Here is a 27640-nt window from a genome sequence, read left to right as displayed (position 1 = left end):
TTTTATTAGCGATGATGAATTTGGTCTGATCTGTTTACAACATATAGCCCAATCTCCCTGCCCCGAAGTGACCAATGGCATGCTTTCTTTTGAGATGGATGTATGGGGTTAGAAGCACAGTCTATGGAGCGCAACAGAACTAAATAGCCTAGAGAGAAAGCAAACCTGTAAGCTTGGCCTCATTTGCACCATGATCTAACAGAAGTGCTGAGCTACACATTTCCTTAGAAGCTATAGACAAAAATAATGATTTCTAAAGAGCCCTAAGCTCTTTCTTCCAATATTCCTCTGAATAAGGTCCTCCCACCATACATTAAGGGAACTAAGAGACCAGAGGTTAGGGCAGCTTATTCAATGTCACATTTCTGAACATGCATCAGAGCTGACATTAGGACTAATGAGCTTTTGATGAACACTGCCTGGGTGTCCAATCTTTCCATGTCACAATTTTTAGACAACCAAAAAAGCACATGCTTAATTAGAGCTGGGTGATTCCAGAGTTAAACTATATTCTTTAAAGTAAGCGTGGTTTCTGGGCAGGTGGTAGATTGGCCAACACAATATTTTGCTTCAGCTCCTCAAGAAAAAGTGGTAAAAGTGCAGAGAATGAAAGAATAAAATCGGGATTTGAATATTTGTCATGGGGAAACTTTCCAAGGTGTTTGTTTCTATTTTAAAAAGTTGATATGTAAGAAATCCAGCAAAAGATGAGATTCCTGTAGGGATTCAGAAGTAACATTTCTTCATTCCACCTTGCAATGATATTGAAGATTAGAAGTGAAAACAAGTATCAAATATATTTTTAGTGGACAAAAGATTCAAATAAGCTTCCATTCTGATGCCGTTACTACATAATATCTCTTTTTAGAAAATAACTTGGAAAATGTTTCATTTAGATCCTTGTTTCTAATTCAAAAGATTCCCTCTTCCATCATCTCTTTCCCTTTTTCACTACACATAGGGAAGATAACTTTCATGGAAGCAGCATATCCATGTAACATAGTGTAAAGGTATAGCTCCAATAAATCAATCAAGCATCCCCATCCTGCTTGTAAGTAACTACCTTAATTAGTTTAAAATAATTCTATTGAATCAATGAATCAAGGGCAAAAAAAAAAAATAAAACCAGGTGGGAAAATTCTTTTGACTTTTTGGAAGGAGTGAAAACCATTGGGTAAAATGAAATGATACTATACAGAAAGGTGTGGCAATATTTGAGGAGACTCTGTCACAGCCTTTTGGGGTTTGTGTAAAATGATGAACCAATTTGAAATAGAGTATTCCAATAGCAGATCCGCCCAGGGAAGAGTACAATCCAAATAAGCCTCAAAGAAAATCATCTGGGAGGGTGGGGCAAATGTTGGGAAAAGAAGACACTTTGGTTCCATTTATTTTTTGCCCAGAAGCTGACCATGTGAACTTTGAAAGATTGGAAGACTTTGAACTCCCCATGGGTGCCTTTGGAGTGTCCCTGGAGCAACTAATGGCAGTGTGTTCAAGGGAAGTTGAGGACAAATGTGACACATTGAGCAAAGGGTAAGTTTAGAATTTTGCAAGCCCAGCAGAAAGCTTGACCATAAGGAGTTAAGGGGAACATCATGAGGACTCCATGAAGGACTTTTAAAAGCTGTGAACTATCTTCTTTATAGCATGTGCTCTAACCCTAAGCCTCTTCTGCCTGGACTCTGTGTTACTTGTAAGAGAATTTAAACTCTCTTTTCTTAAACCTAATTGTCTGCTTGGATAATTGATATCAACTGTTAATCAGTGAGGGGAAGGGCAACTAGGAAGGGCACATGAGCTACTGTGCTCAAGAAAAACTCTAACCCTTCAGGGTTGTCCTTAATAATATGCAGGAAGTAGTAGTCAGTCACCAATTATGGACCAGACCTGCCAGTGTGAGTAGAAGGAACACCAGAGCCATCTGTGACACAAAAATATCATAGAATCCAGAAATTAGAGATTTCAAGTTGGAAGAGACATGCGACATCATGAAGTTCAACCTGACTTGCCCAGGAAAGCAGAGCAATTAAAGGTCTGAAGCAGGTTTTGAAGCCAAGACCTCCTGTTTCCAAGTCTAGTACTTTATCCACTATTTCATGCAGAACTCCCAGAAGTTCAATGTAGAATGCATAGTGGTTTTACTTCAGACCTAAATAATGAAGTTAAATTGACCAAGAAAAAGTCTCCTTATATCAAAGAGGTTGTTTGGAAACAAGGGTGGAGTTGACAGCTAATCCTTAGCCAACTTTCTGGGAATAAACAGCTTCAAAAGCCTGGAAATTCTTGTTAGGCCAGGAGTTCCTTCAAATGTCAATGGTTCTGTGCTGTTCATTGGAGGTTACCTTTCCATTTAGACCTATGGCTAAACTCTGGACTACCTGAGGCTCCTCTTGTACATCTGTTCCATCATTTCTGTTGTGCTTGACTCTTGGTGACCCCATATGAGGTTTTCTAGGCAAAGATACTAGTAGTAGTATCCTACACTAGGAGTAGTTTGTCATTTTCTTCTCCAGTTCATTTTACAGATGTGGAAACTAAGACGCTTAAGTGACTTGCCCAGGGTCTTATAAATACTAATTCTCTGAGGTCAGATTTGAACTCTAGAAAATGATTTTTCTTGAATCTAGGTCCTATCCACTGTGTCTTCTAATTGCCCTTCTTCTCCATTAATGCTGCAACTATATAACGTAGACTGAATTTCCTGGCACCACCTTTTGCTCAGACCCATTAACTGCCTTGTATTTGATCAATCATGTTCTTCTACACTTTTACTCTTGCCTAACAGCCTACCAGTGTCTTGGATCACATTGACCTTGGGCTTCCTGAGACTATTTCTAGGCTACCACTGCCTGATTCTAAAAGTCAATTTGTTGTCTCTCCCATATAGCCTGTAGAAGAGTCACATGAAAGCATGCTCCCTGATAGGACACGTTTTCTACACCAATGAGCTTCAATCTTTTTAATCAGATACTACAATCAATAAAACTTCTTGAATATGCATTTGTAATACATGTACACTTATTTATTCATAACTTACATAAAATACTATATTATATTAATATGTCATGTATCCTATAAAACATATACAAAAAAAGGAAACTAAAAAGGATGAAAAAAAGCTGAAAAGATACAATATTTTAAATATTTTACTTATTAATGGTACAAAACCCCTTTTTGCTCTCACCAAAAATATTACTAGCAATAATATTTTTGGAGAAAACAATGTGATTGCACATACTTTATTATATTCTAAAAATCTCTCTGTGTGTTCTGGGAGACAAGGTGGATTTGAAAAGAATATTTTTTATTGGTAATTATCATTCAGTTAATTTGATCAATCTGTTTAGCCAAACAGGTGAATGTCTTTTCCTTAACATGAAAGATAGACCATAAAACAATAAAATAATAAGCCACAACAGTCAGTAAATATGAGTTTTTTCAACAGGAGTCATATTTCTCTATGTAGAAATATTCCCTGAACATAATGTAAAAGACAACAAGTAAAAGTTAATGAATTGTCTCTGATTTCAACTTAGCAAAAAGTTTTCACTATAAATCCTTTCCTTTTGTGGTTCTGTTGAAAAAGATAAATAACACATAATGATAATATGTTTTAAATTGCTATTCATATTTCCATACTTTAATTGAATTTTTGTATGAATATGCGGAATAACAGAAGGCAAGTTTGGCTAGATATTAAGAGTTCAGGAATATGAATACAACATAATAGGCCTAAAATGGTAGATTGGGATCTGGTTGTAAAGGGTGTAAATGTGAAACTGAAGCATTTTTATTTGATCCTGTGCTCAGTAAGGAGCTATTGGAGTTTATGGAGTTGGTGTGTGACATGGTCAGACATATGCTGTAGAAAAATAACTTTGGGAGCTGTGTAGAATATGTATTAGAATGTTGAGACTTTGGACATGGAGGCCTACTAGGATGTCATGGCATTAGTTCAGGCAAGAATTATTAAAGGATTGAAATCCTGTGATTAGAGAAGTGGGAAAGGATGTGAGAGATGCTGGAAAGATAGATACTACAAAATTTGTCAACTGTGTGGACATATGGAGTGAATGAAAGAGATGAGTCAAGGATAACACCAAAGTCAAATACCTGGGTGAATGAGAAGATGGTGGTACCCATGCCACAAGGAGGAAATGGACTTATGGACTAGTGACAAGTGAGTCAAGGCCCACTAAGGGATCCTTGCTGTATACATAAGGCAACCTGAAGGGACAGAGAGTGGGCATGTATAACTTGGAGAGGGAAGTATTTTTCCAATGATATTTGCACTTCTGCTGCTGTGGGGTCTGGAGTGGGAATGACCTTTAAGGCTTAACCTCAGGTACAGAAGCAGGGAGACTGGGAACTTGAACCAATGTGGAAAGAATGGGCAGGATGGAGAGAATAAGAGAAAATTAGTGAAGGTTAAGTGTGTTTGTATTGGAGATAAGTGCTAGAACTGGCTAACCTAGGGAGGCTGGAATGCACCCATCTTCTCACCTCCATTTGGTAGTTCACATTCTCCTTGGGGTCCTAAAGTAAGGTTTCCACACCTTAGGGCCCACTGTCTTTTTGCCATTTATTTGCCGTGTATCACACTCATTGCCATTGCTGACATCTACCTAAATCCTAACTCTTTAACTAGATTGTACAGTCTCATTAAAGTTCCTACCTACTGATCACCTGCTATGTTTAAAGCAGTGGGATATCTTGTATTTTGTGATAGCTCCCTCAGAACTTCACTCTGTCTCTCAGACTTTACTATTTAAAGCCCTCAGGGGTAGAGCTATTTAATTTTACTGAACCAATCACATTTTACCCCTCATGAACATATTACTAGTTATGGTCACTAGACCATAGATGTAAACATTTCATTCACACCTTAAGATTATATTATGGACTTTCTAGTGAAAGGATGTTGGTGAAAGAGCAACTTCCATGTACACATCTAAAGGTGTATATGTGTGCATATATAATAAATATATCTATGCATATTCAAAGATACACATATATATGCACACACATTTTGTTTTAGCTCTTCCTCCCCCAGTTGCCAAAAACCCTGCAACTCAAAGGAAGGCATGATATATGACAATGAGAAATTTGATAAACCCTAGGACAGTGTTCGGTATTCAGTGAGAAAGCAGGAATCAATGTCTAAAATTATACAATTATAGATTGAGAGTTGAAAGGGAATTTAGACTCCATGTAGTCCAACCTACTCATCTTATAAGTGAGAAAAGTGAGGCCTAAAGAAGTTAAATGACTTGCCCATGGTCACACCTGTAGTAAGTATTAAGATATACCAACAAGTACTGGCAAAGAGAAAATTGGATCTTGGGTCCACTGATTACAAATCATAGGTTCTTCCCACGGCATAATGTCATTCAAAGTTATCAAAAAGCAGTGAAAAGGAAGAAGGGACATAATTATTGGAATAAAGAAGTTTTGCTATTAACTATTTGCTGCTACAACCAAACAAATGTATCTTTTAGAATTACTGTTTGTTGAATAAGAGATAGCAATTAACAAACATAACCCAGAAGCCAAGATGATGCTGAGATTAAATTGATTGGGCTGATCCACCTGGCATCTGAAATGGAATTCAATGGAACCATCTTAAGTTGCCATATGTTGAACCACAGGAAAGATACTTGTTCTGTGGGATTTGTATAGGGTCAGGCTTGGTACTAGGACTTGATAATTGGTGACCAATCAGTATATCTTAGCAATGACGGAAATGTTTATTATTCTGATGAGAAGTCACTGTACTGTGGATATAAATAGAGCAATAAGAACTTCTGTGAAGGGGAAGCTTTAGTGATTAAAAATAAAGACCATACCTTCGTGGGTCTGCTACATGGACTAAATCCTGATTTTTGTTGCCTTATTTAAATTGGCAAGACAAACTATTTGGTTAAATGAATTGCCCAGATCAAATGTTTGCTTTAGTATTGGGGCAAGTAAAGGCTTTGAAATCTCAGAAAGAAAACTGAAGCAAGAGTATCAATAAAAGGAAAAATCTGTCCTATTTGGATTTAATCAAAATGGCCATCAGACTTGTAAGATTACAAATGACTTACTGAAGGGAGAACACTTAAAATGTTAGCTCTGAGATGCTTTATTGCAGTAGATGCTTATGTAAGGATTTTTGCTAATTATTCACTATTGGCTCCCCTGTTCAGACAAATGGGCAGGATTGAGAAGAGGGTCAAGACTTGGTGCCAAATTACCACTAAAAACACTAGAAGCCCTTGAAATCATCAAGTCCTAATGGCATAATTCCCTTATCCCATTTAATGATGAATGTTAGGAAGGCTATATGAAGCTGATCTCTCTCCACTTGCATGGTCTCAGATCTCTACACTACTGCTTACATTATCACCTAGACTGTCTGTGGCACTTGAATGAGTCCAATTTGCTTAGGTAATGAGGATAAAAGACTGCCAAGAATAAATGTGATGTTAAAAGTAAGGTCTTAGAGAGTTTTATCTTCAGAGACTGTGGAGAGTTTTCCCAAATGATACACTATAATGTACATTAGATGACTTCAGTCAACAAATGGCTGCTTACATCAATATTTGGTGAATTGTGATAAACATTAACCTTCAACTTACAGAAGTTTAGAATACAAAGAAAGCATTCAGGACCATTCTCAACTCAATGGCCAGAGGCTGAGATGGCAGAAACCTCCATAGTAAACTCCTTCATTGATTTCATTGAAGAGAGGACATTTTTAGCTTCCCTCTGACAGGAACAGAAAAATTCTCCCCTAAGAAACTTCTGAGGGTCTATAGTAGAATGCTAAAGAATTGAGAAATGAGAATGGGGATGTCCCTTGTTGTAAATATTAGGTTAGTCAATGCTTCATTTTGTGAGATGTAATTAGAAAAATATTTAAGCGAAAGGAGTAAGTTCTAGAAATATGGCAGATGGTAGATAATGAGATTCATGGGATGCTCCATATAGGTGTGGTAAGGAAGTGTTTATATGTATGTTCTAAAAAGACATTAAGTGCTTAAATGCAACTTCAGGGGGAGGGGTAGTCTGAGGGCCTATAAAAGAGGAATACAAAAGGAGGGGGCTTAATGAGAAAGATGGAGGAGCTGAAGGAATGTAACAAATCAGCCTGCAGAACAAACATATATTACACATGTATCATGAACACATTTACATCTTCCTTATTATCATTTTGTAAAAATGTACAATGAGAGCCTGCTCTGTTTACCAACTCTTTCCACCCTCTTTGCCTTCCCCTCCAAATAATGAAAAAAAACCCCCAAACACAAAACAACATTCACTTGTGATTCCTAGAAAGAAAATAGGACTTAATGGGATATTATAGCAATGGATAAACCAAATATAGGGCAAGAGGGGTGTTTGTAAAAGAACACATTTCTGCCATTTAAAGGAGAAAATTAGAGCCTATAGAAAGAAAACAATTATTTTCCACTGAAGGAATCCTGAAACAAGTTTTTAAAAGAGGAATCAGAATTCCTATTATTTATTTATTACATGTAAATTCTGTAATCGTGTGTTACAGAGAAGAAAATCAGTGTGAAATTAGAAGTGAGAATGAAGTATGTTAGCAACTTGAAAAGAAAAGTAATGTAAACATCCCTGGAAAGGAGAACAGCAGCAAAATGTGAGACAATATGAAGATTAATCTGTGAAAAGTGCAGAGTAGATTAGATAAAAAAAAGTACTCCCAAATATTGTGAAAAAGAGAATGAATTAGATATAAAATATTAGTGTGGGGAGGCAATTTTAAAAGGAAAAAATGAATGCATTATTCAAATAAGATAATGAATTATGGATAAAACTAAACTAAATTAAACTTTAAAATGTGGACTGAGATATTGTCAGATAAGGTGAAGAAGACATAAGGTCCACATCAGCACTAATCTCTCTTTAAAATAAAAAATGAAAAACATTCATAATCCAGTGGGATTGCCCCTACATTTTGTTTGGCATTTTTGTGTATCTGTGTGTATCTATCTAAAATATCTTTTATGAAACTACATAAAATTTTTAAAAGCAAAGAGGTACCAAGCCATACCTCAAGAAATAATATCATTCCTTAGTGCATAAATTATGAGAAAGGGGAAGCAGCTAGGTGGTGTTAGTACATGGAATGCTGGATTTGGGGTGAAGGACCCAAGTTCAAATGCTTCCTCTGATAATTATTAGCTGTATAACCATGAGTAAAGAATTTAGTCTCTCAGCCACAGTTTCCATTGAGCTCTAAATCTATGACCCTATGATAATCGCTAATGTTCATGAAGTTAACCTATTTAGATTTATACTGTCCTCTAACCAACACAGCTCATTCCTTTCTAAAACTCAACCCCCGGATTATCATCCCCCTTCTCAGCTCCTACTGTTCTGTTGCTGAAAAGTACTTTATATTCCCTTATTGGCAAAGGGGTTGATAAGGGGGTATGGTGTTATTGTGGGGAGTATTTTTGTTTGCTGGTTTGTTTTTGTTTGGTTTTTCCAGCTGGAGGCAGAAAACAGGAAGCAAACTTTGCTCTGGACGGAGAGAGCCTGGTACTCTTCCCATGAACTTTGATTTGCTCTTTCCAGCTGGGAGAAACTACACTTCCCATCAGTCACCTTGCTAATGAGGGGCCACATATATAATCATGCTGACTGAATTCACCAAAGCATGTTATCCTATGTCAAATAAGCCCTTGCTGGATGCATGTTGTCAGTCATTCAGTTGTGTCAGACTGTCCTTGGAGTTTTCTTGGCAAAGACACTGAAGTGATTTGCTATTTCCTTCTCCAATGGACAGAGGCAAACAAAGATTAAATGACTTGTGCAGAGTCTAGCTAGTAAATATCTGAGGTCAGTAATTGAACTCAGCTCTGCCTGACTTCAGTTCCAGCACCATATCCACTTGCCCACCTACCTGCCTCGTTGGGATGCCAATTCTTTTATCCTTTTCTCATATTATGAATTTCATAGTCTGATATAAACTTTATCTCTCTTCAAGGTACCTATACCTCCCCCAAACCCTTCTTCTCAGTGGAAGGCCACATTTTATACATAACTAATAAATATTAGACAGTTCCTAGCAGGTGCCATTTACCCCTTCAATTTTGTAACTCACATTCCTTGAATGTCCATCTTTTGCCCTATCCTAGTTTGTTCCAGTTTCAGGAAAAGGGGGTATTCCTCCCTCCTGAGACCATCCTCTCTACTTGTGTCCTTGATCCCAACTTCCACCAGAGTTGCCTTTTCAATCATTCTCCCCTTCCTAGTTTCCTATTTTTCTTTTATCTACTGGATCCTTTCTAACTGTCCTTACATATGCCCAGAACTCACACATTCTTGTAAAACCTTAAGTTGGCACTGTTATTCCCTTGAGCTATCATCATTTTATATTTCTCCTATACTTCACAGACAAACCCTTAGAACAAAGCTCTTTACACTGAGTTCACTTTCTCATCTCCTTCTCTTGCCTCAACACCAGTAATCTGGATTCTGTCTTCACCACTTAATTTAAGCTATTGTCTTTAAAATCAACAATTATCTCTTTATTGCTAAATCCAATGGGCTCTTCTCAGTCAACATTCTTATCTTCTCTGTAGGACTGACACTGTTGTCCCTGCCCCTCCTCATAGGTATGTTCTCCTCCCTGGATTTTTGTGCTATCGCCTGCTCTCCTCCTACCAAGTGATGGATCCTTCTATATCTTTTGCAGAATCACATCTCATCTTCTAACTATGGATGTATCACAGAGCTCTGTCATGGACACTCTTTTTTCTCTTTTGTTGTTGGTGTTTAGTCATTCAGTCATGTCTGACTGACCCCATGGACCATTGCATGTCAGGACCTTCTATTCTCCACTGTCTCTAGAAGGCTGTCCAAGTTCATGACCATTGTTGCCATGTAACTGTTATCTCATCTTCTGCCATCCCCTTTTCATTTTCCATTCAATATTTCCCAACATCAGGGTCTTTTCCAGTGAATTCCAACTTCCCATCATGTGACCAAAGTATTTAAGCTTCAGCTTCAGCATTTGACCTTCCAGTGAAGAGCCTGAATTAATTTCGTTAACTATTAACTAATTTCATCTCCTTGCTATTTAAGGGAATCTCAAAAGTCTTCTCCAGCACCACAATTCAAAAGCTGCAGTTTTTGCATGAGATACTCCCTTGATGTCTCTAATTTTCTTGAAGAGATCTCTTATCTTTCCCATTCTATTGTTTTCTTCACCCTTTTACGTTTTTGCTCTTATTTTTCTTTGGGATTTTTTTTTTGTTGTTGCCTCCTGTACAACACTGAGAGCCTCCATAGTTTTTCAGGCACTCTATCTACTAGACCTAATCCTTTGAATCTATTCATCACCTCCATTTCATATTCGTAAGCAATGATATTTAGGTCATAAATAGATTTTCTGACTGTTTTCCTCTACTTTGGTCAATCTGAGTCTGAATTTTGCAATAAGAAGCTTATGATCTGAGCCACAGTCAGCTCTAGATCTGGTTGTAACTGACTGCATAGGGCTTCTCATACTTTGGCTGCAAAGTATATAATCATTCTGATTTCTCTGTTGACCATCTGATGATGTCCATCACTCTTTGTGATACCATCAATTCCCAAGAATTCAAGCAGCTTCTTTTTTTCAGATGACTCTGATATGTACATATGCAGCCTTTATCTTCTTTCTGAGTTCCTTTTCTGTATCTCCAAAAACTTGCTCTCTATTTTCACTTTGATTTTCTGTATGCATCACAAAGTCAACATATCCAAAATGGTGTTTTTGTTCAGTCATTTAGATTTGTCAAACTCTGTGATCCCATGCACCATGGGGTTTTCTTGTTAAAGATACTGGAGTGGTTTGTCATTTCCTTGTCCAGAGAAATAAGGCAAATAGAAGTTCAATGATTTGCCTGGGATCAAATAGCTAGTAAGTTTATGAAGCTGGATTTGAACTCACTTCTTCCTAACTCTAGGCCCAGTAGTATATGCACTGCTTAAGCTGCCTGTATCCAAAATGGAATCCACCTAAATCCACATTCCTCTGACTCTCCTATTCCTGGCAAGGGTATCGCCATTCTTCTAATCACCTAGGTTTGAAATTTAGGGCCCATCCTACTACATACTCTCTTCCATCTCATTTTTCTTTTCTATCCAATCAGCTAAGTCTTTTGATTCTACCTCTACAACATCTCTGAAATCCTTCCCTTTTCCACTCACACTGTCACCATCCTCACTAAGGCCCCAGACACATTTTTACCTAGATTATTGCAACAGCCTCTTAGTTCCCTTGCCATCAGTCCCTCCTCCCTCTCTAGAGTATATTCTCACACTGATGCCATATTGATCATGGTAAAGCACAGATCTGATCATGTTACTTCCCTGCTCAACAAGGTTCAGTGATTCCCGAATACCTCTAAGACAAAATATAAATGTTTCTCTCTTATATATAAATACCTGCTCAATCTGGCTCCAATTTACCTTTTAAGAGTCAGTAAACATTATTTTCCTTTGAATATTACATGTCCCAGTCAAACTGTTCCAATCTAGGAACTCTTCATGTACCCTTCCTTGTAACTTTTTTTCTACGTCCTGCCTCTGTTCCCTTGCATAGGCTGATCACACATCTGACCACACCACACATTCTCCACTAATGCTTGTAGCAATTCTAAGCTTCCTAAAAGGCTTAGCTTAAGCACCACCTCCAAAAAAGTGTCCTTTCTTGAGTCTCACAATTGCGGATACTCCCCACTCTCAATTGAAAATACGTTTTAATTATTTGGTGTTTACTTATTTACGTATACGCTGTCCTCTAGCCCCAGTATAATATAAGCTCTTCAAGACCAAATCCTTTCATTTTTTTTCTTTGTATCCCAGCAATTACTTCAGTTTTTGGCATACTATACGCATGTGGCATATAATAAAAGCAACAATAACTAACTTTTATATAGCATTTATTATGGGCCAGGGACTGTGCTGAAACTTTAGAATTAATATCTCATTTGATCCTTACAAGAACCCTGGAATATAGGTGCTATTTTTATCTCCATTTTACATATGAAGAAACTGAGGCAGAAGCTAGGTGACTGGCTCAGGGTCACGTAGCATCTGAGGCTGGATTTGAACTTAATTTCTTTTTCAGTCTGGTGCTCTCCCCATTTAGATGCCTACTGTAGTCGTAGTTAACAAGTACATAAATGTAGTGGTAGGTTAATAGTAGTAGTGGTTTATTTGAGTTTTATAAAATTAAATAATAATATTTTTAAAGTTTGTAAAATGCTTTACATACACTATTCTATCTGATCTCATTTTTACAATTAAATGTTGATTTTTTAAAAATATAGAATGAAAATTAAAATGGAGATCAAATGTGTAAACATGAAAATATATTAAACAATTGCAGATCAGTCAAATATTTGTGCATTCAGGAAGGTCACAGCATTGGAAGGTCAGCCAGCGCAGTTATGTCTATATACATCAGCACTATTTTTTATTAACATAATGTTTGAGTGATGAGTTGTTGATTAAATTGGTGAACAGATGATCTAAGTTATTGATTAAGACTAATGGGATGTGGTTTTATTATTCTGACATTATAATGATACAAGAAGCATTCAGAATAGTGATAGATCTCAAGGCAGCGGAATCACATGCACATATTCCTATACATATATTATATTTACACACACACACACACCTGAAAAATGAACTATGGGAGAGAAATGGCATAACCATCTTTGTAAATTAGATAAAACTTAAAATGGTTGCTTAAATTTGGAGAGTATTTCTGTTGAAATAAATAAAAAGTTCAGAAATTGGTTAAAATGGTATTATTTTTCCACAGGGAGGCAACTCATATGATTAAATTGACACTATTCTTTTCTTTTTAAGATTATTTCTTGAAAGGTTATACAAATTGAAATGGTTTCATCCCCAGTTAGCAAAGTGGGAGAGCTCTGCCAAATGCAATGATTCTTGCAAAAACATTTTATTTTGTTTTTATATCAGTCATTTCTAGATATACTAACCTCCCACTACCAAATGAACTTTCTTTTGCTACAAAAGAAAACAGAAGGAAAGCCAATCAACGTAGTGACTGTACCTGAAAATGTTTGCACCACAACCCCGCTCCACAGCACTTTTCCTCTTTACCAAGAAAAGCAAAGTGAAATTTCATTGTTTCTAAATGAAGTTCATTTCCTTCAGTTTCTTATTTCTCCTATTTATAAAGACTAATAATGTTTTTGGTATAATATTTATAGAGAGGATTTAAAAAAAAAACATTTTATAGGAATGTTTTCTGACTGTCCCTAAAGATGATTACAACTATTTAAATTAGATTCATGAAAAAAAAAAACTAAAAACACATTTGATTAGAAATAAAATTAATGGATGAAAACACAATTATTTATGCCTACAGTAAATTCATAGCACAGGTACTCAAATAGAATATACTCATTCAAGTTCTTGTTATGGATTAAATACCCAAAGCTACAGAGAGCTTAACGATATAGTCAATAGACATCATTATGGACATCTTTCTGATTGTACTTATTAGGAACTATTTTAGTTTCAGAAGAGCTCTTTATAACTGTTCTTCAATACAGACATTTTTAATGCCATTAATCGACATTTCTGAGTTTTAAATATAGTAGCTATTGGATCCTCTGAGAATTTCCCCTAGTAAAATTCTTGGGAATAAATGATTTCCTGTTTGTTAACCTGAATTTTTTTTTTAAGCAAAGAAAAAAGAAAAGTAGTAACAGAGTTCATTTTTAAAAAAAAAAAGTTAACCCTTCAATTTAAGAATATGAGGACTGAAAAGAAAATTCTCCTATTGGCTCTACGTAAATGCCTCCCTCACCCAATATGTGCAGAGATAGTATTTATTACATTTGTTTACAAAAAATCTGAAGGAGATTCCAAGAGCACACATTTTGCAAAGTTGATTAACTATTGATCCAGGCAGTGTCATATAAACCAATTATCTACATATTTAGTTGAACTTTTCAGGGTTACTCTGAAGTTTTCTTCATATTAGAAACCTGGACCAAATGTTTGAATTGGTATAACTCTTTTACTCTATTGCATGGAAGATATCTAAAAAGCAAATGATGAAAACTGAAGCTACAGAAGTATAGGCCTATGGAAATAAACAGTCAGGAATATATTGTAATCATTATTCTCTCAAGATAAAAATAATTTCAGGGCAGTGTGAAGACTAGGAATAAGTAGCTAAAAATGGCACCTCAACTTCACCCCCATTTCTTCTGAAGCATGATTATAGCACTTTCCAAACATATTTATTAAGGAATGGAAATGTTGTAAAGAGGTTTATAACCAATATTTTTCCAATTACAGTTAATTCATTGATAGTTTTGAGATTTCTAGAAGAATGTTCAATTGATGTCAATATACTCTAAACTATTTATTCCCAACCTCTAAGCTTTCTTACTGGATTTAAAATTTATTTACACCTACATTCTGGGTGATACAAAGGAATGAAAAATTAAGAATAATTTTGCTTTTCTTTTTTCCAGACTAACATAATGCATCTTTTCCACTTTAAATTTCTCTGAATTTAAGTGAGTTTCTTTTGTCTATCTCTCTTGTTTTTTTATTAGACTTGCCCAGTTTTAAGATAAGGAAAGGATGTTAATTTCAGAATGTGATAAGACTTATTTCTCCTCCTGAATCAGAAGACTTCATTAAGATGGCTTGGTAGCTGTATTACAAAAACTAAATACAATGCCAGAAATTCTGTAACTCTCTGCTGCTTTAAAAACAACAACAACAAAGATTACTGATCATAAAACTCCTAGCACATAAATGCTTCAGTGATGAAAATTCAAATATAAACTGTCCCTTTTTAGATTTTAGTTAAGATGTAGAAGTAAAGAAAATGGATATACATTCTTTCCCAGTCTAGTATTTTCATTTTGTTTCTAGGATTTTCTTATAATACAGATCAATAAGAAAAAAAAAAAGTTTTACAACGCCTAAGAAACCATGGTTCTTTTTCTCTGCCACCAATGCATACAACCATTGTGCAAATGAAAAACCTTTAAAAATGTCAGGTACTGATTAAGGAGAAATGAATGGAATGCATTATCAATGGCCTTATATCAGCCCTTTGGAATCCTTATTGGGATTTTCATCGTGGGAAGGATAGATCAGAGTGGGGGATCCTTGAGAATATGAGGTTTCTGAGCAGCAGGCATAGCAGAGAGGAGACAGACATAGCAGTTAGGCTGACCACACAAAAGGAGGTAATGGAGAAGCAACACAAGGAGGGTGCTATTAAAACTCATGTAAAAGGGGAGAAGGCATGTATTGGAGGGCTTTGGGACTTCTCTTGCAGTTCTTTCTATTTTCATGATTGGTGAAAGAAGATGTAAACTTGGATGAACTCCATGAAGAAAGCCTAGAAAAGTTTTATCAGGTCATTTGGGAGAGATCCCAGAATCATAAAGTACTGATAGGACCATTCCTGGACAAAATGAAAGGCACAAAATATATTTTTATCCTCTTCAGTCTCCCCTTTCAGGGTCTTCTAATGCCACTCTAGGTTTTCTTCCTCCCTGTGTTATTTTCACCCTGATTCTTAGTTTCTGATACTCTCATGATGATCCCTTTATGGCTACACAATAAGCAGTACCACATGATTTTTCTCAGGCCTGCCTTGTCCAGATAATTCCTGGGACCAAGACCTTGCTTTCTTCACCATCTCAGTTGTTTATGACATTTAAAATTACCTCCTCAACTCATTCACACCAAGCTATTAAGAACTGGTGAGGCTCATTGTGCTAGCTTGGCAGGACATTTATATTTCCCATAAAGTAAATTAATATTTTAACAAAAGGAAATTCTACATAAGTGAAAGTGAGAGAATAGAATTTCAGGCATCAGTGGTGAAGTGTGTAAGATATTTGTAGACAATAAGTTTTCCTGGTGTCTCTCAAATCAATCCATATAAGTGAGTGGCTATTCCACCCATTAACCCAACAGCAGACTGCTCTCTCCTCTTCTTCCTTTTTTTTATCCTTTCTCCTTCTTTTCCTTCTCTACTTTTCTCTATCCCTTTATCAGTAAACAAAGAAAAAACTGCATGAATGAAAATTAGTCATAGTCCTTTGCGGGCTACAGCCTGAATAAAATTAAGAGAAGCAAAAGGAAAAGGAGGAGAAGGAGAAGAAGGAGGAAGAGAAGAAAGGAAAAAGACAGAAAGGAAGGAAGGAAGGAAGGGAGGGAGGGAGGGAGGAAGGAAAGAAGGAAGTTTAAGGAAGGAAGGAAGGAAGGAAGGAAGGAAGGAAGGAAGGAAGGAAGGGAGGGAGGAAGGAAGGAAGGGAGGGAGGGAGGGAGGGAGAGAGGGAGGGATGAGGGAAAGAAGGAAGGAAAGATGACAACGGTAATGACAGAGGTCAGTTTGCAACCTACAAAACATAGGAGCTTAGTAGTCTTGTTTTCAGCTTAACCAACATATGTCCTAAAACCATGACTACCACTGGCAAAGAGGATAATATGGAAAAGATGTAGAGACTTCAAGAGATTTGATGGGTTCCATTTTTCCATGGTCTAAGTCACTCTATAGTGGGAAAAGTCATTCTTCTCTCCTAGTGCATTCCATTTCTGGTGATAAGGCTGAAGCTCATCATTTCCAGTTACTTAATGCATTTAAACCACAGAGTAGCAAATGCCCTAGTGATGCTGGAAAATGAATGTTTCTCTAAGTCCATGCTTTACACTCAGTTAGTACCCAAGACAGTGAAAATTAAAATCCAATCAATCTGTTTTTTGTTGGGCAGAGCTGCTAGCACTGTTTATTAAAGGAAAGCTAGTAGGATGTGTCATTCCAATTTCTAGGCTCTGCATAAACCAACTCTTAGCCTAGGTAACTTTAAATTCAATTCATTTTCCTCTATTACAATCACCATATTTCTGAAAAGAAAGCTAAAAAAACAACTTTCATATTTCAGGGTTGAGAAGTAATTAATTAAATCTGTATGTAAAAATGTAAAAATATACAGGAACATGCCCTAGGTACCTATAGTTGTTTTGACAGCTATTTCAACATTCCCTTTTCAAATGACATGTCCTAACATTTAATTCCCAAATTACTGGTATCTAAATCATGTGTCTCAATTCCAGTGTAATGAACACTTCGCTATAGTACTTTGAAAATGATATTATATATTTGCTGGGGATGGAAGCTCAATTCCATGTGGACAGTCTCGGGCGGGTAAAGGTGGGAACTTCTAAATCTTAGAGTTCTCACGAGGCCCCCCCAGGAAACGACTGGGAATCGAGGTGAACCGAGCTATCTCGTGTCTTTCCGCCTCTTCCCGTGAGAAACGTGATGGGAAAGAGCTCTCCCCGCCCTCGAGATTGTCCCGGATCTGGGCACACCTAACAGCACGGTATTCAGATGCAAACTATGCGGCTGGAGAGCTTAAGTAGGATCAGGAAAGCCTGAAAGTTCTCTTGGGCAGAGGGGCCACGTGTGAGGACACTAGGCTCCGCTTCTCCTCTCTCTTCTCTCCCCTCCCCCTCTCTCCCCGCTTATACTTCTACTTCCAATCTCTTATTGTAAGATCTTTGCCTCCTTGGGAGATTCTTCGCTCCCTCCTAAGGAAGAATTCCCCTGCACTTGTAACTAGACCCTGAAATAAAGCTCAACCCTTGTTCGACTCTGGAACGTCCTTTCTCTCATACGAGCATCCGGTTTGGCCAACCGAAGACCTCGGGATAGAGGTAAGAAGACTCGGGTAGCCCTCAGGCCTCTAGGCCTGGCATATATTCTTGTATTTCTCCTCCTACATAGCACTATTTAAGTATGTATATTTGAAACTAATTTTATTTTTCATCTACATAACAGACTTTTTATTTAGAAATTATTCATTTACTCATGGACTGGGAACTCATGGATTTCCACATTCAGGACAGGCTCATAGTGGAGGAGATAGCTGGCATTATTGGGGCATTTGAAGAAACTATTCCAGTCTAACAATATTTCATCCCCTTCCTACCATCCTTCATTTTGTAAGGATCTTCTGTACACTTGTGCATTTTAATTACATTAGGTACTTGGGAAGTGGAACACATGAAATTTCTAATACTTTACCAAAGATTAGTCTACCTGAATCTCACTAACAGTTAATTCATCAGGAACATTCCTTCTAAAATTCACAGATTGATACAGTTAGAAATAGGGGTCATCAAGTCCAACTGTTACTTGAATGAGAAACCCTTCCACACCCCAGACAAGGGGCCATCCAGAGCTTGAAGATCTTAAATGACTTCCAATGCAGATCATTCCATTTGTGATTGCAGTAATTATTAGGAAATATTGCATCAAATCTAAATTCAATTCAACAAGCACTTAGAAAGTGACTTTAATCTGCCTCTCTGAGACTTTCAACCTCAGTTTCTATTTCTGACTTCTGGGTTCAACTTGAACAAGTATTATCCCTTTTCTACATGACAGCCCTTCATATATTTAAAGACAGGTATTTTGTCCTCTTTAAAACTTCAGTTCTCTGAGATACCTAAACACAGTTCCTTAAATTAGCTTTCCTATTGCAACGTCTCCAATTCCCTCATCATGGTGGTTGACACTTCTCGAAATTCTAGAACTTCACAATAACATACCTAAAATGAGGTCCCCAGAATTTAATACAATACTTAACATGTGGATCAACCAGAGCAGGGTATAGTAGTATTATTTATTTTATATTGATACTAAGGTTCTCTTAACGTAGCCTAAGATTTCTGTTGAGAGTAGTGCTAGATAGTTGTGGGGTTTGAGATTATGTAGGGATTTTTTTTGGCTTTAAGTTTGACTCTACCTTTTTTTTAAAGAGAGGGTGATTCTTCTTGTTTTATCATGTTTATCATGACTCAGTTTAAGCTCGTAGCCCAACATACCCAATTCTCTTTTATAAGAACTATTACATAGCAATTACCATCTTATACTTGTTCGATTAATGACCAAACATGAGATAGACATGGGATCTAGTGAAATGCTTTGATGGATATTCTAGAGCAATGATCCCTAAGGAAAAGGATGACAGGAATTCACTCAAGGCTTCACTGGTCTCATCAACAGGACAGGTTGCAGGTATGACAGCACATGACAAACTCTTATAATTCTCTCTCTCTCTCTCTCTCTCTCTCTCTCTCTCTCTCTCTCCCTCTCTCTCTCTCTCTCTCCCTCTCTCTCTCTCTCTCTCCCTCTCTCCCTCTCTCCCTCTCCCTCTCCCTCTCTCTTCTCTCTCTCCTCTTTCTCTCTCTCTCTCGTCTCTCTCTCTTTCATCTCTCTCTCTCTTTCTCTCTTCTCTCCTCTCTCTTTCTCTCTCTCTATCTCTCTCTCTTCTCTTTCTCTTCTGTCTCTCTCTCTCTCTCTCTGTCTCTCTCTCTCTTCTCTCTCTCTCTCTCTCTCTCTCTCTCTCTCTCTCTCTCTCTCTCTCTCTCTCATGCAATCTTTGTCAACAAAAATTAAATGTTTAGGTTTAGGTTTACCTCATGCTAACTACCTTTAAACCTAATCAGATAATAGTCACTAATATCATAATCCCATGTCCATATTCCCACAAAAGAATTCTTTAAAAACCTCTTTCATGCAGAAAAAAGTAGCTTATCCCACAGAATTACAGAAAAAATATTGACTAAATTGTCCATTTTGTTCTTTATGTGAGATATCAGTTTGCATGTGTTATAGACTTTTGAACATTAACTATATCTAACCAGGAAAGCATTTCTCTTAAGCTCCCAACCTCAGCAAACTTCACATGCTAACTACTTATTTTGCAACTCCATAATTCAATATTGCATTCAAGCTAGTATATTGGTATATTCCATTAATAATCCCAAAGTTATAGAATCTCCTGGGTTCTAATTTACACTACTATCTGCTATCTGACTACTATAACATTCTCTTATTTACAAGTGGCATCCTCATGGAGTGGAGAAAAAGGAAGTACCTCAGTATGTGGAGTTTGTCAGATTGTATAATATCCATACAGTAATATTGTATGAATCAATAGAACCCACAAAGGACAACCATTCTCCTTCTTTAGTCCATCAATATTTTAAATCTGATATCTCAGTGGAAGAAAAACAAAACCAAGAACATAAATACACTCTAACCTAATTTCCTCAAGGTTTTGCCTAAAAAGTAGAACTTTCCTAAGCCACTTTTACAACTCCATGAATGAAAAAAAGGAAAAAAATACAAATTCTTTCCATACAACTCCACAGATAATTTTAAAAATTAAATACATTTTGTGGAAAGGAGAATTGTAGCATCAGTGAGTGAAATGTTTAATTTAATCTAGATTCAGAAAAGAAAATCCCATCTCATGCTTAATTTACTAATTGCTAATGAAAGGAAAAAAACCTCATTAATTAAGCAATACAAAATAATATGAAAATGCATGAAATGAAATCAGACTGCAGGGACATTAGAATAAGTCAGATCTCATGTATAATATCCCAAGCAATTACCTCATGTTAACTACCTTTAAACATAAGCAATAGGCAATTGTTATCAATCTATTATAGGATTAGTCCAACAATATTTATTTGTAGCCCAGAGTTGGGAAGGATCTATGTAAAAAGACCATAACATCAAGCTCAATCCCTATGAAGAGAGAGGAAAGAGATGCGGAATATGAAATGTACAAACTAAATGGCAGTGATCCCCTTCCCCCCTCCCCCAATAAATTGTTCACATCAATTAATCTCTATCTTTTGAACTGTTTCTTGCTAATCAGAAACCTTCCTTAACTAAAGGAGTTTTATAATGATCACTGACAATTGAAAGAGCTGTGCTAGGTTTCCAATTATGGATCAGTGCATTAAAGTGAAAGAAAATCTATCCCAACTTGGTACATATGACTCTAACTCATTTATCAGGGAAAGAAACAGAATGGAAGGAAACAAAAAAAAAAAATTAAGGTTTGTGAAGGACATGAAAGATTTCAACTTACCATTTTTGGCCTTGCAAGACTTGTTGTCAAGTTGCATTAGGTACCCCTCCACACAGCTACAAACATATGACCCATGTGTATTTATGCAGGTTTGGCTGCAAGTCCCATACACAGCACATTCATCTTGATCTAAAAGGAAAATTGGCATCATTTCTAAGCAGCTACGTTCATGTGGAGTTCCTCTCTCCTTAAGGTGACCGTATTTTTATCAAACTTTGAAAATGTTCTTTTCTATTAAGAAGTAAAAGTCAACTCCAAAAAGACACACCAAAACCACTTTAAAGAAAAAATGTCATCTATTTTACATGGTTAATTGTAAAGATAAGAGGAAGGTTATACTTAACCTTGAAAGGTTCCTCTGTAAAAGACTGTTTCTGCGATTGGGAGGGGGTGCTGTTAACTGTTTGGTAATCCTTAGACACTTTTTGCAAATATATAGAATGCAATGACATAGTCAAAGCTCCAAGGGCCTCAAGCAGTTATTAAATATAAAATAACAAACCCAGCTTTCAAAAGGACATCTGGCCCTATGATGAAGAGCTGAAAAGGACTTCTGAAATAATTTCATCCAGTAATTATTACAGTTGAAGAAACTGAGGTTCATAGAGGTGAAAAAAACACAGCTATTAAGTATGAAAATTGGAATTTGAATGCAAATATTGTGATTCCATAGCCACTACCATACCATTCAATTTCAAATGTAAAAATGTTATGAGTTCCTTTTGAGTATGGATATTGCCTTATTTTGTTTCTGTGTAATATCTTCTACCCTTCCCTCCTCTGATAGTTCAAAGATTACATACTAGATGTGCTAAGTTTTCATACACACATACACATATATATACCTATATATGTATGTATACATGTACATGCAAACATATACACACATAGGTATACGTATATATACCCCACTTGAGGTTTTTCATCTATATTATTTCATTTGATCCTCATAATAATTCCATTGAACTAAGTGATATTAATTATAATTTTTCCATTTTAAAGATGAGGAAACTGAGATTTAGATGGGATAAATGACTTGCCCAAGGTTATGTGACTAATAAGTGACAGAATTAGCACTCAGATCCAGACCATCAGACTTCATACTCTTATAGTATCATTGATCTAAGCCTAAAAGGCCCCCTAGAGGCCATCAAATTCAACCACTTAATTTTCTAAGTGAGGAAGAAAACTAAATTTTAGATAAATGAAGTCACTTGTTCAAGGTCACCCAGGTTTAACTTTAACTCAGGTCCTCTAACTTAAAATTCAATGTTATTTCTACTTTTTATTATTGTTGTTCGGTTACTTTAGTTATGTCCTACTCTTCATGACCCCATTTGGGGTTTTCTTGACAGAGATATCCAAATGGTTTGCCATTTCTTTCTCCAGTTTATTTTTACAGATAAGGAAACTAAGACAAACAGAGTTAAGTGACTTGACTACCATCACAGAGCTGGTAAGTGTCTGAGACCAGATTTGAACTCAGGAAAATGAGTTATGATGAGTCCAGATTCAGCACTCCATGTACCATGTACTATGCCAGCTACTTAATAAATAACTGTTGACTACCTAGATATACAGACAGAACAATCTCCACCTTTAAAATGTATTCCCAAACATTTTTTCTTCATAGTCTTGTGCTAGGTAAGTGTGTAAAGAGAGTAAAATAGTAAGTACACACCCCCTGGGACAGGAGTTTCCAACCTATAGTATATATACCCATAGGGAGTAAAAGAAGTTTGTCTCAGGATATATATGGAACATCTGCTAAATAATTATATTAAGGATAAAGATCAGGAATTAAAATTCATCTTAATTGGCATTGCCAGTTGGGGGTAAGGAAACTTCCTCCCTCACTTCAGGTCAGGACTTTCTCTACAACTTAAAGGCATTGAAAATGGATAGAGCTATTCTAGCTATATAGCTAGAAAGTGTCTGAAGTAGGATTTGAACTCATATTTTCTTGGCTTCAAGTATGGGTCTCTAGCCACTATGCCATGTTGACTCTCAAATAGCCAAATTATCCTATTTAAATGAACTAATCTCTTTATTGTATTTCTTATGTGCAAATTCAGAGCAAATGCTAGAATTTCCTTCCTTTCATGCTGAATAGGAGGGACAAGAAAATTTATTGAAAGTCAAGCAGTTCAAGAACCAAAATGGAGAGTCCTTGCTCTACGAGACCATAACTGATGATAGACAATAATGATGAAGCCAAGCACATAAAGGACAAACAGCCAAAGTGAATTTGGACAGTAAAACATTTACATTATGTTCAGGTCATAATGCAGTATATTGTTAATGATGATTAGTATATAAAAAATGTCATAAAATATATCATCCAGGACATAGGACTGGAAAAGAAGAGTGAGATATAGCAAATGAACATGGCCAATGTTGCACTGGTACCCAGAAAATATCAAAAGCACAATGAGAAAGTCTCTTGCACCAGAACACTGAATGAACCTGTAGAGGATTTATAGAAAGACCAGGACAAGATTTTTAGAGTCTAAGAAAGTATAACTGGGCTGCAATCATTACTACTATAACTTCACTTCAGTAGTAAGCACTTAACAAGTAAGTATGGTTTGATTGATCAATGCCACCATGGTTCCATTGAGATATTTGAAGGATATTAGTCAAAAATTAGTAATTATTTTTGGAGGGAGAGGACAAACATAAGTCAATAATGAAGGTGGGATTGTAGGGACTGGGTGGGTGGGGGGCATAATTGAAAAAGAGGAGCTAATCTTGCATACTTCTACCTCCCTCCCTGGTGGCACATATTGGTCTCCCTTTCAGAGATACTCCAGCCTCCACCTGATTGGTTCCTTCCTCAACTTTTCTGAAGTGCTTCTGCCATCTGATATACCAAAGATTTATTCTATCTTTTCCTACGCCCTCCTAGCCACAACACGTTGCTGTCACTTTGACAGGTTGCCCCTTAATCATCTTCCAAAATGCATGCATCTGTGTAATTTCAAATACTGCTATTTCTTTTCTGGGACCACAGGGGAGTGAGTGGGTGACATAACTCTAGGATTAAGATGATTTTTCAGCCTCCCTTCTGGGAATTATTAAGAAATGCAGCTTGTTTCCATGGTCTCCACTCAGTTGTCTTGATGATTGTACATTAAGGTTGACAATGAGTCCTGAGTTGAGGCTTTGTCTATGTTTAAAAATTGAGCCAGTTCAGTCCAAGCAATCGAAGCAGTTAGTTGTGAGTGCAGACATCATACAAAAATTGATTAATTAATTTTTTCTCACTATTTAATTTATCTAAAAGTAGCTATTAAACCCACATTATACGTGAGTGATTATGCTAAATGCTGGAGATACAAAGACAAGCCCCTTCAGTCAAGCAGTTTACAATCAAATAGGGAAAGCAACAAGTTATCAGTGAAGTAACTGTCAAATTCTGCCCTTAAGTATTTAAACTCCTTGAAAAGACCAGTAACATTAGGATCCTCCACATATTTTTCTGTCAGTCTCTTCATAACCCATTACAGTTTGACTTCCATTCCATGGAAACCCTTCTTGCCAAAGTTATTAAGTCTTAGTCACCAAATCCAATGACCTTTTCTCAATCTCTCTCCTCAACCTCTGTAGCTCTTAATACTGTTGACCATTTTCTTCTTGATATTCTCTTCTCTCTAAGTTTTCATGAGATCACTCTCTCCCAGTTCTCCTCTTTTCTGTCCAACCACTCTTTCTACATCTCCTTTGCTGTATCTTCATTCAGTTCATAACCACTAACTTTGGGTATCCCACAGAACTCTGTCTTGGGCCATCTTCTCTTCTCCATCTATACCCTTGTTGATCTCATCAACTTTCATGGATTCAATGATTATCACTATGAAGATGATTCCAAAATCTACCCATCCAGTCCTAACCTCTCTACTGACTTCCAATCTCTTATCTCCAAATTCTATTAGACATCTTGAACAGGATGTCATATAGACATCTTAAATAGAACATATTCAAAACTATACTCATTTCCTTTCCTCTCCATCACTACCTTCCAAGTTACCCAAGCTTATCTCTTGGAACAAATATAAAATTCCATTTGGCATTCAAAACCCTTCATAACCTAATACCCCACTTTCTTCATATTTCTAATCCTTATACCTTACCTCACCTCCCCTGCTATACCTTTTCTTTGATCAAGTGACACAGGCTTCATTATTATTCCTCAAAGTGTACACTCTAGCTTCAATTCTGGGCACTTTTGCTGACTGTCCTCTGTGCATGGAATGCTCTTCCTCCTCATCTTTACCTTCTGACTTCCTTCAATTTCCAGATAAAATCCTACCCTCTATAGGAAAGTCTTTCCAAGTTACTCTTAATTCTAGCACCTTCCCTCTTTTGATTATTTGAAATTTATACTTGTATTTTTATATTTGTATGTTATATATTGTATTATTGTATTTTATATTGTATATCTGTATATTTGTACATTATAATTTATATTTTTGTCTTTCCTACTAGAACAAACGGTCCCTTAGGTCAGGGACTGTTATTTGCCCTCCTTTGTATCCCCAGCATTAGCACAGTGCATGATACATAGTAGATAATTAATATTTAGTGACAGATTGATGTATCTCAGTACATATAGTGTGTGTGTGTGTGTGTGTGTGTGTGCATGCAGGCATCTGCACAAAGTAGTTGGGTGGTAAACAAGGAAGGCTTCATGAAGAAGATACTTCTTAAGCTTAATCTTGAAGTTGAGAGTCGTGAGGGAATCAAGAAAAATCCATATAGGAAGTGGTATATGAGTTAATGCTGTTATTGAACTGAGTCTCAGAATACTAAGCTCAAAAATCCTACCTCAGACACCTGCTGGTGATATGATATTTACCTTGGAGACTCAATTTCTACTTCTGTAAAAGAGAACAATAATGCTTCTGTTGTCCATCTTGTAGGGTTGCTATGAGATAGATAATTGCCATACTATATAAATGTGAATTCATATTATTTAGCAGATATTTTTGTTCATCTACAGGTCAGACTGGATGATATATCTGAGGTTCTGTCAACTCTGAAATTCTTTGACAATATTCATTGGGCAAGGACATTCAGCATTCCGGTTGTCTATAAACATACTATGTTTGAATGATATGGTGTGGCAGAATAAAAAGTTGATGATATTTCAACCACAGACATTTTTGTCTAGAAATAAAGATTGGGAAAGAAAAGGTGGAGAAAATGAAAAAAAAAAGTCCATATATTTGAAGAGTCATCATGTAAAACAGGAAATAGACTTTTTATCCTTGGATTTAGTACATATGCCTTGGATCAAGGGCTGGAAATTTGAGTGAAATAAATTACAATTAAATATGAGAAAAACATTCCTAACAACTAGAGCTATAAAGAATGAATGGGCTCTCTTAAGATAATGGGTTTGCCATTTTTAGTGGTATTAAAATAGTGAATGACTACTTCTCTGGAGTATTTTAAATGGGATATAGAGTTCGATTTGGGGGCAAAATGACCTGTGTGAGATCCAGCTCTGAGTCACCATGATATTTCAAACCCCTTATCTTCTGACTCCATGGCCAGTGCTTTCTCTATTGTTCTATACTGTTCTTGCCTGCTTGACAAGAGGAAAAGATTGTCAGGTGCACTAAACTTCAGTGTAACATCTCTTTGTAAAGAGAGCCAACAGCCAGACAATTGCATTTCTAGAATTATACACCAATTGTTTCAATTCACACACTTAAGACTATTTCCTGAGTCTGGACAAACAACTTACTTTAAAATACCATCATACATTGCAGGTGGGCCACAGAATCAAATATTTTCAGGAAATCTAAGGGAATTTAACAAGTCTTGTGTTTGAAACTTTTGGTATTGTTGCTTCCATGTAGGTGAATGGTCAAAAATATGCTGAGAAAATGGATTTGTTGAGGCAGGTTAAGAAAAGTCACTGACACTGGCATGTAAATGAATACAAAGTAGTTCTCTTACAGCTGCTAGGTGTCTGAAAGAATTTCATATGATGAAGTCCTATCCTTCCAACAAAACTACAAGTCCTTTGGAGGAAAGGATGTTTACCTCTTCTTTCATATTATCTTACTCCTCAGTTCTCTCCCACTCTCCCTCACCTAGCTTATTTGTTCCTTGGGTAGGACACTTGTGTAATTAATTTGGAATATCCTGCCCAATTTCTGTTTGTTGAAAGGTGGAGATTCATGTAGCCTAGAGTAGTATACTGAGATTAGAGTTAAACTGGAAGTTTCAATATACCAATTGTAATACACCGATACAAACTTCAGTATACCAATTAGTGGCATCTTTGGAGGGCTGAATCACTCAAGTGAAGGACTTGGCAAGACTGAAAGACTGGTGACAAACTTCATCACTTTGCTTAGTCCTTAAAACAAGTTATTCTTCTTCTACCTCTTACTGACACAGGGAAATCTCAGTTCTTGAAGTCTATGCCAGTAGAACGCAAGTTGTAGAAAGTTTTACTGAACTAGAAAGACTTTGATGATGATGCCAGTAGTAGACTGCCTCTACTGTCAAGGACAAGCCTAATTACATACAAAAAGGCTAAACATTGTAAAGACATTGAATTTGGATATCATAATTTCTTTAAAAGATCTTAACTGGTATAAAATAAAAACTTGCCGCAATAAAAGGGCTTAAAAATCCAATAA

General features: G+C 36.5%; 1 protein-coding gene across 3 annotated transcripts in view; it reads right to left on the bottom strand.

The window, feature by feature from the left end:
* LRP1B (LDL receptor related protein 1B) overlaps nucleotides 1-27640 on the bottom strand; it is a 2222640-nt gene that overhangs the window by 1204477 nt on the left and 990523 nt on the right. For 2 of the 3 annotated variants that reach the window (XM_072613191.1, XM_072613192.1), the window contains exon 5: nucleotides 20982-21110. The exons of the other annotated variant lie outside the window; for it this stretch is intronic. In XM_072613191.1, coding sequence (XP_072469292.1) covers nucleotides 20982-21110 — 129 coding nt within the window. The remainder of the gene's footprint in view (nucleotides 1-20981; nucleotides 21111-27640) is intronic. 3 annotated transcript variants of the gene reach the window in all.

Source organism: Notamacropus eugenii, chromosome 5, assembly GCF_028372415.1.
Source record: "Notamacropus eugenii isolate mMacEug1 chromosome 5, mMacEug1.pri_v2, whole genome shotgun sequence".
NCBI lineage: Eukaryota > Metazoa > Chordata > Mammalia > Diprotodontia > Macropodidae > Notamacropus > Notamacropus eugenii.
The sequence above is the reverse complement of the archived record's forward strand: the minus strand, read 5'-3'. Positions and strand labels throughout refer to the sequence as shown.